The sequence below is a fragment of the Oncorhynchus kisutch genome, linkage group LG16, assembly GCF_002021735.2.
Source record: "Oncorhynchus kisutch isolate 150728-3 linkage group LG16, Okis_V2, whole genome shotgun sequence".
In the NCBI taxonomy this organism is placed as follows: Eukaryota; Metazoa; Chordata; class Actinopteri; order Salmoniformes; family Salmonidae; genus Oncorhynchus; species Oncorhynchus kisutch.
Genome location: NC_034189.2, coordinates 33,656,485 through 33,671,905, shown reverse-complemented (window position 1 = coordinate 33,671,905; position 15,421 = coordinate 33,656,485). Strand labels below are relative to the sequence as shown.

General features: G+C 41.1%; 1 protein-coding gene across 2 annotated transcripts in view; it reads left to right on the top strand.

The window, feature by feature from the left end:
• The window catches only part of LOC109906631 (sodium/potassium/calcium exchanger 2-like), a 182,428-nt gene that overhangs the window by 133,074 nt on the left and 33,933 nt on the right, over positions 1 to 15,421 (top strand). For both annotated transcript variants that reach the window (XM_031792247.1, XM_031792246.1), the window contains 2 exons: positions 676 to 774; positions 15,250 to 15,335. In XM_031792247.1, the coding sequence (XP_031648107.1) occupies positions 676 to 774; positions 15,250 to 15,335 (185 nt within the window). The remainder of the gene's footprint in view (positions 1 to 675; positions 775 to 15,249; positions 15,336 to 15,421) is intronic.

The following is a 15,421-nucleotide window of genomic DNA, read 5'->3' as shown; positions in this document are numbered from 1 at the left end:
AGGAGTAGAAGCATGGTGGTAGCTCCAGCCCCCCCACCCCACTCTTCATGTGTCAGTCAAGTCTATGGGTCAAATGTCCCCTCCCGCCTCGAAAGATGCTCACACCTGCTAAATCATGAAAAGTCAGTATACCGCAACAACTGTTGCTCGTTAGTCATCGCATCCCACATTCTTCTGACAGACGTACAATATCATTTATGTTATGTTGTCTGTCCACGAGAGATTAGTAAAAAAATATGTATAATCTGAAATGGACATTATTGAGTAAATATCTTAATCCGTCTCTTAAATGTTATGTTACTTTTGTGTTTTATCTTTTAAACTACACGCTATGCCTCCAGAAAATAAAAGTGTACAAATTGTGCCACAACTAGGACAAAGGCTTAGTAGACCTGGCAGTAGATTGGGTGTGACCGATTATTCTTCATAAAGTGTTCTCCCCCACGGGCTTGCATCTTGGACATTGCTGGCTCATCAGTACATGATATGATATTGACTTCAAACTGTCATTTGAATACTGATGTGAAAAATGCATGTGTTCTTTTCCTTTGAACTAAGTGAAGTCCGGAACCATGAAAAGGCAGAGGAGACCTGAGTCTATGCAAAGGAAATTTGAAGGTGACATGTTCATTTAAGCACAGTCCCCTAGTTAACTCCCCAATGGTTGTGTTGCAGGGAAATTCAGAGAGAAGGCATCCATCCTTCACAAGATTGCCAAAAAGAAATGCCAAGTAGAGGACAGCGAGAAAGCCAATGGAGTAGCCAGCCGGTCAGGTGAGTGGCATCTGCATCTGGGGTTGGATTGTAACGAAGACGCAGAAGGGTTACTCTGGACTCTCAGGGTCCAGAGTAACGCCGAGGTCCTTCACAGTTTTATTTGAGACGACTGTACAACCATTAAGATTAATTGTCAGATTCAACAGAAGATCTCTTTGTTTCTTGGGACCTAGAACAAGCATCTCTGTTTTGTCCGAATTTAAAAGTAGAAAGTTTGCAGCCATCCACTTCCTTATGTTTGAAACACATGCTTCTAGCAAGGGCAATTTTGGGGCTTCACCATGTTTCATTGAAATGTACAGCTGTGTGTCATCCGCATAGCAGTGAAAGTTAACATTATGTTTTCGAATAACATCCCCAAGAGGTAAAATATATAGTGAAAACAATAGTGGTCCTAAAACGGAACCTTGAGGAACACCGACATTTACAGTTGATTTGTCAGAGGACAAACCATTCACAGAGACAAACTGATATGTTTCCGACAGATAAGATCTAAACCAGGCCAGAACTTGTCCGTGTAGACCAATTTGGGTTTCCAATCTCTCCAAAAGAATGTGGTGATCGATGGTATCAAAAGCAGTACTAAGGTCTAGGAACACGAGGACAGATGCAGAGCCTCGGTCCGATGCCATTAAAATGTAATTTACCACCTTCACAAGTGCAGTCTCAGTGCTATGATGGGGTCTAAAACCAGACTGAAGCATTTCGTATACATTGTTTGTCTTCAGGAAGGCAGTGAGTTGTAGTGCAACAGCCTTTTCTAAAAATTTTGAGAGGAATGGAAGATTCGATATAGGCCGATAGTTTTTTATATTTTCTGGGTCAAGGTTTGGCTTTTTCAAGAGAGGCTTTATTACTGCCACTTTTAGTGAGTTTGGTACACATCCGGTGGATAGAGAGCTGTTTATTATGTTCAACATAGGAGGGCCAAGCACAGGAACTGCATCTAGGGTATTGCGCAAGGTTAAATTGAGTTCCTCAGTTAGGTGGTTAACTGATTTTTGTCCTCTGGCGTCCTTGGGTAGACAGAGGGAATCTGGAAGGACATCAAGGAATCTTTGTGTTGTCTGTGAATTTATAACACGACTTTTGATGTTCCTTGGTTGGGGTCTGATTAGATTATTTGTTGCAATTGCAAACGTATTAAAATGGTGGTCCGATAGTCCAGGATTATGAGGAAAAACATTAAGATCCACAACATTTATTCCATGGGACAAAACTAGGTCCAGAGTATGACTGTGACAGTGAGTGGGTCCAGAGACATGTTGGACAAAACCCAATGAGTCGATGATGGCGCCGAAAGCCTTTTGGAGTGGGTCTGTGGACTTTTCCATGTGAATATTAAAGTCAACAAAGATTAGAATATTATCTGCTATGACTACAAGGTCCGATAGGAATTCAGGGAACTCAATGAGGAACGCTGTATATGGCCCAGGAGGCCTGTAAACAGTAGCTATAAAAAGTGATTGAGTAGGCTGCATAGATTTCATGACTAGAAGCTCAAAAGACGAAAACGTCATTTTTTGTTGTTGTTGTAAATTGAAATTTGCTATCGTAAATGTTAGCAACACCTCCGCCTTTGCGGGATGCACGGGGGATATGGTCACTAGTGTAGCCAGGAGGTGAGGCCTTATTTAACACAGTAAATTCATCAGGCTTAAGCCATGTTTCAGTCAGGCCAATCACATCAAGATTATGATCAGTGATTAGTTCATTGACTATAATTGCCTTTGAAGTAAGGGATCTAACATTAAGTAGCCCTATTTTGAGTATCATGATCTCTTTCAATAATGACAGGAATGGAGGTGGTCTTTATCCTAGTGAGATTGCTAAGGCGAACACCGCCATGTTTAGTTTTGCCCAACCTAGGTCGAGGCACAGACACGGTCTCAATGGGGATAGCTGAGCTGACTACACTGACTGTGCTATTGGCAGACTCCACTATGCTGGCAGGCTGGCTAACAGCCTGCTGCTTGGCCTGCACCCTATTTCATTGTGGAGCTAGAGGAGTTAGAGCCCTGTCTATGTTGGTAGATAAGATGAGAGCACCCCTCCAGCTAGGATGGAGTCCGTCACTCCTCAGCAGGTCAGGCTTGGTCCTGTTTGTGGGTGAGTCCCAGAAAGAGGGCCAATTATCTACAAATTCTATCTTTTGGGAGGGGCAGAAAACAGTTTTCAACCAGCGATTGAGTTGTGAGACTGCTGTAGAGCTCATCACTCACCCTAACTGGGAGGGGGCCAGAGACAATTACTCTGCCGACACATCTTTCTAGCTGATTTACACGCAGAAGCTATGTTGCGCTTGGTGATCTCTGACTGTTTCATCCTAACATCGTTGGTGCCGACGTGGATAACAATATCTTTATACTCTCTACACTCGCCAGTTTTAGCTTTAGCCAGCACCATCTTCAGATTAGCCTTAACGTCGGTAGCCCTGCCCCCTGGTAAACAGTGTATGATCGCTGGATGATTCGTTTTAAGTCTAATACTGCGGGTAATGGAGTCGCCAATGACTAGAGTTTTCAATTTGTCAGAGCTAATGGTTGTAAGCTTCGGCGTCTCAGACCCCGTAACGGGAGGATTACATCATTTGGAAACGAAGAGGCTGACCAACATGAGTTTTCCATTCATACAACAGATAGGATAAATTGACACAGTAGATTTGCCGTGGTAGATGAGGAAAATCTTTATTTCAGTTTAGTTCAGTTTATACAGATACATCACCCTTAGTCTGTTAATTTAAAAATAATAATAATCCCCACCAGAGGGAAAAACAACGTTGAACATTTTGGGCAGAAATCAGGACAAAAAACATAACCTTGACATCTGCTTTATGGAGCAGTAAATCTTGGCTAATGATGGTTGCAATTGAGATTAGCTGTGAGGATGATTTTAGCGTGTATTTTCCATGTGTTTTCCATGTGTTGGCCAATGTTCATTGCAATTGACCCTGGGGGTCTAGTGTAGTCTCATGTTAACACAATTGTAATGGGTGAATGGCTGCTGATATGATATGGCTGCTGATATGATTGGTGCCGAGAGAGATGGCTGCTAATGGGCTCCTAACCAATGGTGTTATTGTGTGTGTTTTTTTGCATTCTTTTTTGCATAATGTCTCTTATGACCGAAAAGAGCTTCTGGGTATCAGAACAGCGATTACTCACCTCGTACTGGACAAAGATTTTCTCTTTAACGAGTCTGAATTACTTCAGACATGCGACATGGTCCAAATCACCGTCATTCGCATGAAGAAGAGATGAAGACACCGGGGTCGTAGGTCGGGGTACTTTGTAAGGATCCAACGCCGAGTGAGTAATCCCCCGCTACCATCAGTCCTATTAGCCAATGTGCAATCATTGGATAACAAAATAGATGAGCGCCAATCAAGACTATCCGACCAAAGGGACATTAAAACTGTAATGTTTCACCGAGTCATGGCTGAACGATGACATGGATAACATACAGCTGGCTGGGTTTTCATTCCATCCACAAGATACAACAGCTGCCTCCTGTAAGACAAGGGATGGCGGTCTGTGTCTATTTGTATATAACACCTGGTGCACGAAATCCAATATTAAGGAAGTCTCTAGGTTTTGCTCGCCTGAGGTAGAGTATCTCATTATAAGCTGCAGACCACACTATTTACCACACTATTTACCAGAGTTTTCATCTATATTTTTCATAGATGTCTATTCACCACCACAAACCAATGCTGGCACTAAGACGGCACTCAACAAGCTGTATAAAGCAAACTAGAAAATGCTCATCCAGAGGCCTAGTGGTCGGGGACTTTAATATTGGGAAACTTAAATCCGTTTTACCTCATTTCTACCAGCATGTTAAACGTCCAACAAGAGAAAAAACTAAACTCGAGACCACCTTTACTCCACACACAGAGACGGATACAAAGCTCTCCCTCGCCCTCCATTTGGCAAACCTGACCATAACTCGATCCTCCTGATTCCTGCTTACAAGCAAAAACTAAAGCAGGAAGTACCAGTGACTCACTCAGTAATGAAGTGCTCAGATGACACAGAAGCTAAGTTACAGGACTTTTTTGCTTGCACAGACTGGAATATGTTCCGGGATTCTTCCGATGCCATTGAGGAGTATACCACCTCAGTCACCAGCTTCATCAACACGTGCATCGATGACGTTGTCCCCAGTGACCGTACGTACATACCCCAACCAGAAGCCATGGATTACAGGCAACATCCACACTGAGCTAAAGGGTAGAGCTGCGTCTTTCAAGGAGTGGAACTCTAACCCGAACACTTATAAGAAATATGTATGCCCTCTGATGACGAACCATCAAACAGGTGAAGAGTCAATACAGAACTAAGATTGAATCATACTACACCGGCTCCGATGCTTGTCAGATGTGGCAGAGCTTGCAAACAATTACGGACTACAAAGGAAAGCACAGCCGTGAGCTGCCAAGTGACACAAGCCTACCAGATGAGCTAAATAACTTTTATGCTCGCTTCGAGCATCAGCTGTTTCGGACGACCTTTAAACAGGTCAACATTCACAAGGCCGCAGAGCCAGACGGATTACCAGGACATGTACTCCGAGTATGCGCTGTCCAACTGGCAAGTGTCTTCACTGACATTTTCAACCTGTCCCTGACCAGGTCTGTAATACCAACATGTTTCAAGCAGACCACCATAGTCCCTGTGCCTACGAACACCAAGGCACCTGCCTAAATGACTACCGACCCATAGCACTCACGTCTGTAGCCATGAAGTGTTTTGAAAGGCTGGTCATGGCTCAAATCAACACCATTATCCCAGAAACCCTAGAGACCCACTCCAATTTGCATACCGCACCAACAGATCCACAGATGATGCAATCTCTATTGCACTCCACACTGCCCTTTCACACCTGGACAAAAGGAACACCTACATGATAATGCTTTTCATTGACTACAGCTCAGCTTTCAACACCATAGTGCCCTCAAAGCTCATCACTAAGCCAAGAACCCTGGAACTGTACACCTCACTCTGCAACTGGATCCTGGACTTCCTGATGGGCCGCCCCCAGGTGGTGAGGGTTGCTGATGCTCAATACGGTGGCCCCTCAGGGGTGCGTGCTCAGTCCCCTCCTGTACTCCCTGTTCACCCATAACTGCATGGCCAAGCACGACTCCAACACCATCATTAAGTTTGCAGACGACACAGTGGTAGGCCTGATCATCAACAACAATGAGACAGCCTTTAGGGAGGAGGTCAGAGACCTGGCAGTGTGGTGCCAGGATAACAACCTCTCCTTCAACGTGATCAAGACAAAGGAAATGATTGTGGACTACAGAAAGAGGAGGACCGAGCACACCCCCATTCTCATCGATGGTACTGTAGTGGAGCAGGTTGAGAGCTTGAAGTTCCTTGGTGTCCACATCACCAACAAACTATCATATTCCAAACACACCAAGACAGTCGTGAAGAGGGCACAACAATGCCTATACCCCGCAAGAGACTAAAAAGATTTGGCATGAGTCCTCAGATCCTCAAAAAGTTCTACAGCTGCACCATTGAGAGCATACTGACTGGTGGCATCACCGACTGCTATTTCAACTGCTCGGCCTCCGACCGCAAGGCACTACAGATGGTTGAGCGTACCGCCCAGTACATCATTGGGGGCAAGCTTCCTGCCATCCAGGACCTCTATACCATGCGGTGTCAGAAGAAGACACAAAAAATTGCCAAGACTCCAGCGACCCTAGTCATAGACTGTTCTCTCTGCTTCCGCACGGTAAAGCGGTACCAGAGCGCCAAGTCTTGGTCCAAAGGGATTTTTAACAGCTTCTACCCCCAAGCCAAAAACTCCTGAACAGCGAATCAAATGGCTACTAGGACTATTTGCATTGTCCCCACACCACCCCTATTGTTATGCTGCTGCTGCTACTCTCTGTTTATTATCCACGCATAGTCACTTTACCTCTACCTACATGTGCATATTACCTCAATTACCTCGACTAACCGGTTTCCCCCGCACATTGACTCTGTACCGGTACCCCCTGTATATAGCCTCACTACTGTTATTTTATCGTTGCTCCTTTATTATTCTATATGTTTCAATTTTATCTTTTTTAAATCTTTTCAATTTTATTTTTTTACTTCAGTTTATTTTAGTAAATACTTTAACACTTTTTTTCTTAAAACTGCATTGTTTGTTATGGGCTTGTAAGTAAGCTTTCACTGTAAGTTCTATCTATACCTGTTGTATTCGGCGCATGTGACAAATACAATTTGATTTCATTTTAGATTTTTTTTATGTGACTTGAATGCTATCAAAAACACAAAAAAGTTCAAGAGTGATCTATTTGTCTTTTGTTTATTTCTCTTGCACACACACTTTCACAAATATTTGTATGTTTGGCAGGTGGCTAAACAAACAATCCACTAAACAAGAAAAATAACATTTTCCCTTCAATGCTCTTTGTTTCAAAACCAGTTGACAAAATCTGAAATCTGATGAAAAATGCAGTTCAATAATCTCCAATAACTGCACAGACAGAGATGATCACTATTTGGCCATGTTACAAAGTGTAGTTCCAAACTATCTGCAATCTGATTATACTCATTACGTCATTACTCCTGTCCTTATTACTGTAACATGCCCATTTAGTGATTATTACACTGTCGAACGAGAACGAGTTGTAACTTGATACATCAAATCTCAATAGACCAACAGGCTCTGACTCAAAGAACGTGGTAGACATTTTGCCCCGTTTCTAACCTGTAACAAGTAGTAACTGCCAACTTCATTTGAATTGATCTTACAATTTTCAAACAGCTGAAACAGCTTTTTCCTGTAATATAGAGCCATAATCATTATTCTTAATTCTCTGTATTTTCTATATATCTAAGCATACTCCTTAAACTGTCTGTATCCTCCTGACTAGTGGTCCGGGTTAGGGCTGAATATAGTTCTCTGCAAAAATGTGGATTATTCAGCACATTTAGTAATTGTGTGCTTTTCTAAAGTTGACCAACCTTGTCAGCAGGTGTGCCAGCTAAAATAGTTAGACAAGCTAGCTACTCTAACTTGATTGAAAGCCAGAAATGGCTTCTTGGTAGCTAGTTATGAGGTTTGGAGATTGGCTAGCTAAAGCCATCTTCATAAAGATACTAGGTGGCTAGTAGTATTACAGAGAAACAACAACACATTTAACAAACAAAACAATATATTTATACAGGACAAATCTGAAGGGGCATGTGCCCCTGTGCCCCTTATGGACATGATGCCTCTGTGCATAGCCATCGATGCTGGATTGCTAGCTAATTGAGGTTTTGCCTGATCTCCTGCATTTTCTGATAAAACAGCTCAACTAGCTTTTGTAAAACCTTATACCATTGCTATTGTTTTGTCGGAATACACAAATATAAGGTATGTTGATTTTGTACAAAGTTATAGTTTACTTTATACATATAAATGATCATTGTAGGATAGGAAATTGAGAGCTCTATTTGATAGGTATTTGTATTTATTAAGGATCCCCTTTAGCTGCTGCCTTCTTCATGGGGTCCAGTAAAATTAAGGCAGTTATATAAATATGTTTTTATATTTCAATACATTTCACAACACATTAAATGTGTGCCCTAAGGCCAATACTCTACAACCACATAATTATTTACAACACAAAATTCCTGTGTACGTGTGTGTATAGTGAATATGCTATCATGTGTGTGTATATACGTGTCTCTGTGCCTGTGTGTATGTCTCTTCACAGTCCCTGCTGTTCAGTAAAGTATATTTTTATACGTTTTTTAAATCTGATTTTACTGCTTGCATGATTTACTTGATGTGGAATAGAGTTCCATGTAGTTAGTCATGGCTCTATGTAGTACTGTGTGCCTCCCAAAATCTGTTCTGGACTTGGGGACTGTGAAGAGACCTCTGGTGACCTCTGGGTATGCATGGGTGTCTGAGGTGTATGCTAGTAGTTTAAACAGTCAGCTCGGTGCATTCAACATGTCAATACTTCTCACAAATACAAGTCATTCTCTCTTCTACTTTGATATTCATGTTAGTTCTCCATGTACATTTAAGGGCCAGCTGTGCTTTCCTGTTCTGGGTAAATTGTCATTGTTTTTAGTCCCTCTTTGTGGCACCTGACCAAACGACTGGACAGTGGTCCAGGTGCGACAAAACTAGGGCCTGTAGGACCTGCCTTGTTGATAGCGTTGTTAATAAAGAAGGCAGAGCAGAGCTTTATTATGGACAGACCTCTCCCCATCTTAGCTGCTGTTGCATCAATATGTTTTAACTATGGCAGTTCACAATCCAGTGTTACCCCAACAGTTTTGTCTCCTCAACTTCCTCAATTTCCAAATGATTTATTCCAAGATTTAGTGTTTAGTGAATGATTTACCCCGGCCAAACCCTAACCTGGATGACGCTGGGCCAATTATCCGCCACCTTATGGGACTCCCAATCACAGCCAGTTGTGATACAACCTGGAATCGAACCAGGGTCAAGCCAGGGTCTGGTTCGAGGTGCAGTGCCTTAGACCACTGCGCCACTCGGGAGCCCCCAGTGGCAGGTCATTAGTAAAGATTGGAAAAAATAAAGGGCTTAGACAGCTGAGGAATACCTGACTCTACCCGGATTTTGTTGGGTTGGATTCCATTAAAGAACTCCCTCTGTGTTCCGTTAGACAGGTAACTCTCAATCCACAATATATCAGCGGGTGTAAAGCCATAAGACATACGTTTTTCCAGCAGAAGATTATAATCAATAATATCAAAAGCTGCACTGAAGTCAAACAAAATAGCTCCCATGATATTTTTATTATACATTTTCTCTCAGACAATCATCAGTCTTAGTGACCCGTTTCAGGAAACTAGGCATATGTCGCAGTTCACTACTCCACAGGAGAGCCGTTTGAACGTAAACGTTTTCTAAATGAAAATGTATTTTTTTGGCAGAAATGCCTTCTCAAACATGGACATTCATGTGCCTTAATATCAAACTTGTATGCTATCTGTAAATATGAATAAAATTGTTAAATTATTAACCTAGTTGGTTTAGCCAAAGGAAAGACAGCATCCTTTCAACTAGCCATGAATATGTGAGATAATGAGTGGGCTGGACATGCCGAGAGATGCGCTTGGATTTGTCTGCCATATAGCACGCTTCTGTCTATTTGAGCTGGTCAGTATGTGTAGGTAATCCTGTCTAACGCAGTTTTTATTTATTTATCGTGTATTAAAACTGCATAAGTGTCGCTCTCCACTTTCTGGAGGACTGAGTAATGAAATCAGTGGAATTCGAGTATGATAGCTAAGGGAAACCATGGCATCCGACAGGAGACGCGTCCAACCATGAATGATGTAGTCTAGCTATATACATTTTCAGACATTACAAGTTTCTAATTTTGACAGAAAGACCATTTGCTTGGCTAGCTATTATCCGCCTGCAGATTCATGCAGGGTAGTAACGTCATGATTTGGGATTATGGTTAACGTGAACTCACTCACTTTGTACATTGTCTTGGTCCGTACAATTTACCTTATTTTAGCGCCCCAAAAACGTAATACTTCCAGATCAACTGTAATGTCAATACCATTTTAAAGCACAATTTCTCCGCTTTCCAACAAATTTAATGACATGACCTCCAAGCTGCATTATTCAAGAAGGCAATGAGCTCCGTCTGGTCTTTTTAAAAATGGCGGGTGGGGAAGCTAAACTAATGCGTGGTAGTAAGAAGGAGAGGCTATGTGTGGGAAAACTGCTTTTTTTCACTCGATCTGTCCAACTTATCACCTTATCGCCTCTAAAATGTAAATATAACACTATAAAGAGTTTATATAATGTGTCATTACATACCTATTTGAAGGTTTGTGTCGAATTTTGAATCGCGTTTTTAGGGCGGTGCTAAAGTGGCGGTGCTAAAGTGATCTTCAGAAGTAAACAGCGGCTTTGAGAGTCATGATCGCTTACAGTGATGACACAAAGAATGACTAGGTATCCCCCCTTACCCCGTCACTGTCCATTTCTTGTTTTTAAACGATGAGAGAAGTGCTACACCTGGTGGAGAGAGATTGTAAGACAGAAATAGTTGCTTTATGCGTGCTGTACGTTACGGCATGACACGTCACGATGTAATGGAGGGTCAGCTTTTCTCCAATACTATAGAGCCATTACCATGTCGATCAACGCTTGAATAGAAACGTAGATCACACCCCAGATTTTGAAGTCAACACAGTCGCTACAGTCCCATTAGTTTTCTTTGCAGCCTCGTTTGAATGTCGCGGTTGCGCACATTTGTACGGAATGGGGTGAGTTTACGTTAATTGTTTACCTAGCTAGCTAGCAAGCTACATGTCTTAACAAAAGACTCCTCTTTGCAAGTAACCATTTCAGGTGCATTCATAAATTCAGTCTGGCCATCTACTCTGGTTTCAGAGCACTCTCGTTTGAGTGTGCCAAAGAGCGCAGAATAACCGATAAATTTATGAAAGGGATGTTGACTGCTCTGGATAACACAAAAACAGCTTAACCAGCTCTGCTAGGGCGAGTAAAATGGTCAGAGTAGGGTGTTGTCTCATTATGTGTCTGGAAGTAGCTAGCAAGCTAGCCAATGTCAGCCCGTTAGCTTGGGTGCTAGGCTAAAGCTTAAGAGAGTGTGAAAGATGCTGAATGGGTGTAGACAAATAAGGTATTTTCAGTAGCAGTACCAAAACATTCAAAAAAAAATGGCCTATCAACTTTCAAAGAAAAATTACTTTCCCGTTGTTCCGCAACTGTAGTGGATTATATACCATTTTGTAGCTCTGAGTCTCTACTTTTTCCAATGTAAAAAGCATAATTTCAAATTTTGCTGCATAAGACCGATATGAGCCGGTCGGTCACATTTGTGTAAGTGTCGTGCTTGTTGAATGTCCTTCCCTATAAGCGTGCTGGAAATCTGTTGTTCCTTTTTTTTTTACTGTGAAATAACATTGTATCTGGTCAAACACATTTTTTCCATAAGTTTACTAAGGGTTGGTAACAGGCTGCTTTGTCGGCTATTTGAGCAAGTAAAGGGTGCTTTGCTATTCTTGTGTAGTGGAATGACTTTTGCTTCCGTTCAGGCCTGAGGGTACACACTTTCCTGTAGGCTTAGATTGAAGAGATGGCAAATAGGAGTGGCAATATCACTCACTATCATCCTCAGTAATTTCCATCCAAGTTGTCAGACCCAGGTGGCTTGTCATTGTTAATTGAAAACAATAATGTTTTCACCTCTTCCACACACACTTTACGGAATTCAAAATGACAAATCTTGTCTTTCATAATTTGTTCAGTTATTTATGAATGTGTAGGGTCACGATTTGTTTTTGCAATACAATATCATGCCTACGCTTGCTAATCTTGGCAATGAAGAAATCATTAAAGTAGCATTATCAGTGTTTTTTTATTTGATTCAATGAATGATGGAGCCGAGTTTGCCTTTTTGCCCAAAATGTTATTTAAGGCACTCTAAAGCTTTTGACTATCATTTATCTTTGTTTCTAGTTACAGTTTCTTCTTTTTGTTCGCTATAGTCATATTATTTCTCAATTTACAGTACATTTGCCAATCGGTTGTGTCCATATTGATGCAGAAAATCTAACATTTTGTTGTAGATATTAGGAACAACTTGACTGACAAAGTTCTGAAAAATTGGGAGGATTGAATAAACCACCTTTGAGATATGATGGAAAAAAAATGCTAGCTTGAGGGTTAATGAGGCCTTGCTTCTAAAGCCAAGCAACCATGGAATTTAGAACTGCCAAATAAATTTTGACTGTTGTCTTATAGCAATTTTTTTTATTTCACCTTAATTTAACCAGGTAAGCTAGTTGAGAACAAGTTCTCATTTACAACTGCGACCTGGCCAAGATAAAGAAAAGCAGTGCGACACAAACAACAACACAGAGTTACACATGGAATAAAGAAACATACAGTCAATAATACAATAGAGAAGATGTGTGCAAAACACAGTGTGTGCAAATGAGGTCATTGACAACAGAGAACTGGAAGGAAAGGCGGCCGAAGGAGGAAATGGCTTTGGGGGTGACCAGCGAAATATACCTGCTGGAGCACGTGCTGTGGGTGGGTGCTGCTATGGTGACCAGTGAGCTGAGATAAGGTGGGGCTTTACCTAGCAATGACTTATAGATTACCTGGAGCCAGTGGGTTTGGCAACGGTTATGAAGCGAGGGCCAGCCAATGAGAGCATACCGGTCACAGTGGTGGGTAGTATATGGGGCTTTGGTGACAAAACGGATGGCACTGTGATAGACTGCATCCAATTTGCTGAGTAGAGTGTTGGAGGCTACATTATAAATGACATGGCCGAAGTCAAGGATCGGTAGAATAGTCAGTTTTACTAGGGTATGTTTGGCGGCATGAGTGAAGGATGCTTTGTTGCAAAATAGTTTCGTGGAAATTCAGTACTGAGAGAGACTTGGACTTGGTCATCTCTTCAAACAATCCTTTTTATTTAATATCTATATATATAATATAATATATAGTATTATTGAAATAATGAGACTGTCAGCCCACCAGTCTTGACTGACTGTTAGGCTGAGAGTCTAACCTTTTACAGATGATGCACCGTTTTATATAGCTGATATCAAGATTGCTTAGTCAGTCATTTCTTAACTTCCCATAAGCCACCTAGGTTATCTACAAAGGATGGTATTTTACTTAGTTTTCCAGATGCCAGGAAGATGAGACAATGAGGCATTGTTCTTAACTCTTCCAGGCTCTCTCTATCTTGAGTCACACACACCACATCTTGTCTATAGAATGCTAGCTTTTAGGTTTTTATCCCCAAGACAAATCAATTGTCAGCTTTAAGCTATCTCTATGCCATGTCCTCAACACCCAGACTAGCTGCAGGGTGCTAGAGTGGAGACCATAAAACACAGCATTAGCAGTACAGAAATATCTTACTGTTCATTAAGTAAATAATTGTTACATATCCAACAAATAAGGTGAATACATAATTTTTCCCTCACCATAGGACGCCGATTCTATATTTAATTTTGGATTGGAGATGCTTACTGTGAGTCAGGAAGGAGAGTTTACAGTCTAACCAGTCTAACCTAGTTGATTCGTTCAATTGAGACGCTCCCAGGTGCAATTAATGCAGGTTTTCATTTCAAAGACACAATGGTCAAAAAGATACTCAGGGAGGCCATAGAAAGAGCTTTCATTGTTACAAAATCAAAGAGGGAAATGGATATTTATTACTGAGACAAAATTATGCTAACAGCGCTACATTAAAATATTAGCATCTAAACCGAACCCAAATGCATGACCAGTTTTGATAGCTGCTGGCTTTGATGCTTGGTTCTCTTGTTGTTATATTAGAGCTAATAGTTCATGGTGCTGATTCAATGGGTTTTAGCTTCAAAAATATTGTACTGTAGACCAAAAAACATTCTGATTGGATTAATAAACAAATGTGTAGTTCCTTGCCTTATTTACTCAGATTTTTATATGCCACATATTATATCAAATCTACATATCAAATGTATAATGGATGTGATTATTTTTTATGGTTTAGTTAATAGTGTATAGGATACCTTCCAAAAGGACCAGGGAAGTAATTTGTTAGACGAGTATCAGATCACAGCATCTCCCTGACAATCTCCTGCTGTGTCACAAACACACTTGGATTAAACCAATTTCCATGGCAATTATGTTATAATCATCCAATTACATGGCTTTCGGCATTTTGTATTTTAATCAAGAGCATAAGTGAATCTGGCTCTAAATGAATAGGATACATATTAGCCCTCATACAAGATAGGGGGAGCTGCACTGCAGGAACACACTCACAGACACTCTAAATCCAACATCTCCTGCTTTGCATTTTTGGTGCTGCTAGCAGTACGAATGGGGACAGATTGTATCGGGCAACTGTGCACTGAAAAGCACAAAAACATCCCCAAAACAATATATTAGCCATTGTATATCTTGACCATGAAAGACCTGCGTTGGATGTCCTAAAGCAGTATTCTTCAATCCTTGTCTTGAAAAACGATGTACACCTGCAGAAGCTCTGCTGCTTTTTTATTGTTGTTTTCTAAACTTTCTTTCCATGGAAACAACTTGTATGGGGGACAAATGGCTGTACAGTTTGTTTGTTTCCTCATGGCAGCAATACGTTTGTGTGGATAAGTGTGTACGATTTTTATTTTATAAGGGAAATCATCCTCAAAACCATGCAACATCTGCTCCGAATGGGAAGCAAACACTGCCTGTGTTTGTAAGGATACCGTAGATAGTTTGAATGATGGATGTGCAATTATAGCTAGTCATTCCTTATTAGTTAATCTCTTGATTAATCATTGCAGTTGTTTTACTGATATTACTCTGCATTTAATTAACATACCACACTGATCTTACATGATCCGTGCATTGGATTTTTGTCTACCAATATACCACAATTAAATTAATTGCTCTCTATGTTTTCTCTTTTATAATATGCAGATAAGAATCTTCCAAACAGCTCGAATGTCGAGGTGGAAGTCACACCACCAATGAATGGCACTGCTGGACAAGAAGGGGAAGCTGCGGTAAGAAACCCATTTTAAGCACACACATAAACACACAAACCAACATAAATCCAACAGCAAGCAAGTGGGCACACATACATTTGAAA